Source organism: Morus notabilis, unplaced genomic scaffold (genome assembly GCF_000414095.1).
Source record: "Morus notabilis unplaced genomic scaffold, ASM41409v2 Scaffold634, whole genome shotgun sequence".
Classification (NCBI taxonomy): domain Eukaryota; kingdom Viridiplantae; phylum Streptophyta; class Magnoliopsida; order Rosales; family Moraceae; genus Morus; species Morus notabilis.
Window position 1 is genome coordinate 75,345 of NW_010359282.1, and position 3,710 is coordinate 79,054.

Below are 3,710 nucleotides of genomic sequence, written 5' to 3' on the forward strand. Positions count from 1 at the left end.
CTCTAATAACAAGTTTTAACACTTTATCTAAATACAATTCGAATTTTATTCCAATTCAAATTAAAATTTATTTACATATTTAAATGCCGGCTCGAATCATATTTCAAATCACCATAATTTAAACTAAATCATACAATCTAAACGACGAACCAAACAAGACCTAATACATTTTAATTTCACTCTTATAACCTGTCGTCTAATTTTATAAATACAAAATTGGTAAAAATACATTACATAGTAGATTAAGGAAAGTGAAAATTAAATATATACATATATACACACACATAATATGCTAATCTATTTTTTATATAAGAGAAAAGTATATAGTTTGTCGTGATTTTGTGCTTATGTATTGTTTATGTCATTTTAAGTATTATTGTAATTTTTTGTTTTATCTTTATTAATTGAATAGTAATTATTTATTTTTAAATGTAATAACATAAATAATATTTTTACGAGCTTGAGTAGTATTTCTGATTTTTTTGTCCTTTTTATAAATGAAAGATAAAATTTAAAGTTTGATCATGTTTTTTTTTTAACTTTATTATTTATGTCACTACATAAAATTTTAATATCATTATAAAAAATAATCTACAAGATACGAAATAATAACTTATAAGTTATAAAAGATAACTTATAAAATACGAAGTGATAACCTACGAAAGTTAACTTATAGGTTATTAGTGAATAAGATAAATTGAACGGCATAAATACACTAGGGTTATTTATTGTTGACATTTTTGGAAATTGACCATAAGGAAAATCATGGTCAATTGGGCCACTAACCCCAAAGCCCAAGCATAAATATCGCGTTTACTTCTTCATCTTCTTCATACAACAAAAATATCATCGTTCTCCTTATCTCTCGGCAGACTGCAAAATCCCACTTCCCTCTCTCTCTCTCTCCTCTTTCTCTCTCTAACATGGCAATGGCTGCCAACCTCTCTCTCGCTCCTAAATACCTAATATTATCTTCACGGCCCTCTCTCTCGCCTCTCCTCTACTCTCACCCTTTCGTCTCTGTCCCCAATCGTGCTTCGTCTCGCTCGGCTCTTCAGAGGCTCTCCGTCAGGGCGGCGGCGGCGACCGACGGCGAGTACTCGGCCAAGAGGAGCAGCAGCAATGAGCAGAGGGAGACGATAATGTTACCGGGCTGTGACTACAACCACTGGCTCATCGTCATGGAGTTCCCCAAGGACCCCGCGCCCACTCGCGAGCAGATGATCGAGACTTACCTCAACACTCTCTCTACTGTTCTTGGAAGGTACTTTTCTTTTATTAGAGGAGAAGAAATGTTTTTGGTTTTGTTTGTTGTTTGTGTGGAAAATGATTACTGGGAAAAGGGAAAAAGAAAAAGAAAAGATTTTGGAAGAATTTTGAATCGTTTTCATATGTGTTGAAGTGTTTAAGTTACTCAATTGCTTCAAATTTTGGATTATTGGTTTTTGTTTCTTTATTGGAATGAATGTTTGTTGTCTTTGTTTGTTTTCTTTGCGAAATGGTTACTGGGAAAAGAAAAAGGAACAAACTTTGGAAGAATTTTAATCCATTTTCATTATGTGTTGAAGTGTATAAGGGGATATATGCATAAATACATATATATGTAGGAGATAACTATTTGTATGAATGAAAATAGAGGCCGTTTATTTCAAGTGAAATGCTTGACTATCCTTTTAGACATTGCTTTGGCTAATGTTATTTGTAGGTAATAGTATGGAATTCTAAGAGATTGACAATCTATTCCTAGAAATAGAAGGTTGGCGATTGTATTTAATTTAAATTACGGCAATATTTGGTAATTTAAAGTAGAATGCGGCTTTTTTTAAAGAATTTGTCAAATGATGTTATTCTTGGAAGCTCTACTTTTGATGGTTTTATTGGGTTGAAGCATGATAATTTTTTCGTTATGTTCTGTTATTTAGCATAGTGCAATATCTTCTCTTTATTTCGGAAGCTTGCAACTTTTTTAGTGAGAGTTTTCTGAGGAAGTGGCTAAAAAGAGGAATTTATAGTTTGTGTCCGTTTCATTTGCATTATCTCCATTTTCAGTTTTGAGCATTTACGTGAAGCAATCAAGTTGTCTATTGGACTGTTCTCGTTGTAAGTAACAAACTTAGTAGCAGAGTTCTCAGCAATGGCTTATTGATAGAGAACTAGCGATATGGTAATGGGAGTAGATGAAAGTAAGCTCGTTTAAGTTGATGATGTGTGGGATGTGTTAACATCACTATAATATAAGTTGGTGTTCAATCCAATGTTACATTATCCGCTGAAATGATCTAATAGGGCATGTGCATCTTATGTAGTCCAGAGCAAAATATGTGATGAATATTTCATATTCTAATGAATTATTTTTGAAGAAGGTATAGAGTAAGAATACTCGACCCTTACACCCATGAGGTGTTGGTTGGAATAGTTACTTAGGTCTTTGGTTTGCTGCCACAAAGTCTGGGGTTCGAACCACCTCATAGGCACCTACATGACTGAAGTCATAGTTTCCTGCCTTTTAAAGATTGTAGGGCTTGGTGGAAGGCTCCAGTTCCTAACTCGGGTCCACAACGTGGGTTTGAGGGATTTCTGGGTATTAAAAAAAAAAAAAAAGAATACTCGACCCTTGCTACAGTAGTAGTCGTGGAAGTTAACATATTCTGATTTCTGCTCAAGCCTTTTTGGGGTACTAATTCTGTTATTTTGCTGTTTTCTTTTTGAATGTTATCTTTATTTCCTTGACTCTAACATCTTTATTTTTTAACTATTTTTTTCCACTGCCGAGTGCCGAGTACACTAACTTAATGGCACGTTTTGTACATCTCATGTGTTTTTATTTGTCAACAGCATGGAAGAAGCAAAGAAGAACATGTATGCTTTTAGCACCACCACCTACACTGGGTTCCAATGTACTGTATCGGAAGAAACATCTGAAAAGTTTAAAGGTACGTTTCACAGTCTAGTACATATATAATAAATCCTTAATAATTACTCGTGAAGTTAATCGTTGTTCTTCTTGATGTAGGACTGCCCGGGGTTCTTTGGGTGTTGCCAGATTCGTATATAGATGTTAAGAACAAGGATTACGGAGGTGGGTTTTTCTTTAAGCTAAGGCCGAAACACCTGCAAGATGTGAATTTACAGATTAAGTAAATGGTCTATTAGTTTGCTCAAATTTTGTTATTGGGGTTTATAGGGGATAAATATATTAATGGAGAGATAATTCCTGGGAACTACCCTGTTTATCAACCCAAGAAGCGAAGAGAACCAAAATACGAGAGCAGAAGATATGAAAGACGACGAGATGGCCCTCCTCCCGAGCAACGAAGGCCAAGACAAGGAGCAGCTCAGTCTGAATCAGCCTCTTGATTCTTGATGGGGTACTCAAAATGCCATCCAACTGCCTTTACATGTTCTGTAATTGAGCTCAACTCTTAACTCGTTCTTTTACATTTGCAGTTAATTGAAGCGTGGATCTAAATACAGACATATCATGCACTATTGTAGTTTCAAGAGCAGCGCTCAACCATTGGTAGTCACATTTGTTGACAGATTTTTGTTCAGCCTGGTGTTCAACTTGGGAGAGAAGTAGTGCAGTATTGGGCTTGTTTTAGAAACCTTGTTGGTTGAGAAATGTATAATTGATCAAAGATTTGCACCAGAATTGGGATATAACTTTTGTTAGATCAAATATAATGTTAGCGTTTTGTTTGCTTGATTTA

The 3,710-nt window shown here is 34.8% G+C and overlaps 1 protein-coding gene across 1 annotated transcript; it reads left to right on the plus strand.

The window, feature by feature from the left end:
* Positions 1 to 851: 851 nt before the first annotated feature.
* Positions 852 to 3,710, plus strand: LOC21403996 (multiple organellar RNA editing factor 9, chloroplastic). Its single transcript, XM_024162936.1, has 5 exons — positions 852 to 1,264; positions 2,836 to 2,933; positions 3,014 to 3,079; positions 3,185 to 3,368; positions 3,448 to 3,710. The coding sequence occupies exons 1-4, from the start codon at positions 924 to 926 to the stop codon at positions 3,355 to 3,357; spliced, it is 678 nt and encodes a 225-aa protein (XP_024018704.1). The 5' UTR covers positions 852 to 923; the 3' UTR covers positions 3,358 to 3,368; positions 3,448 to 3,710.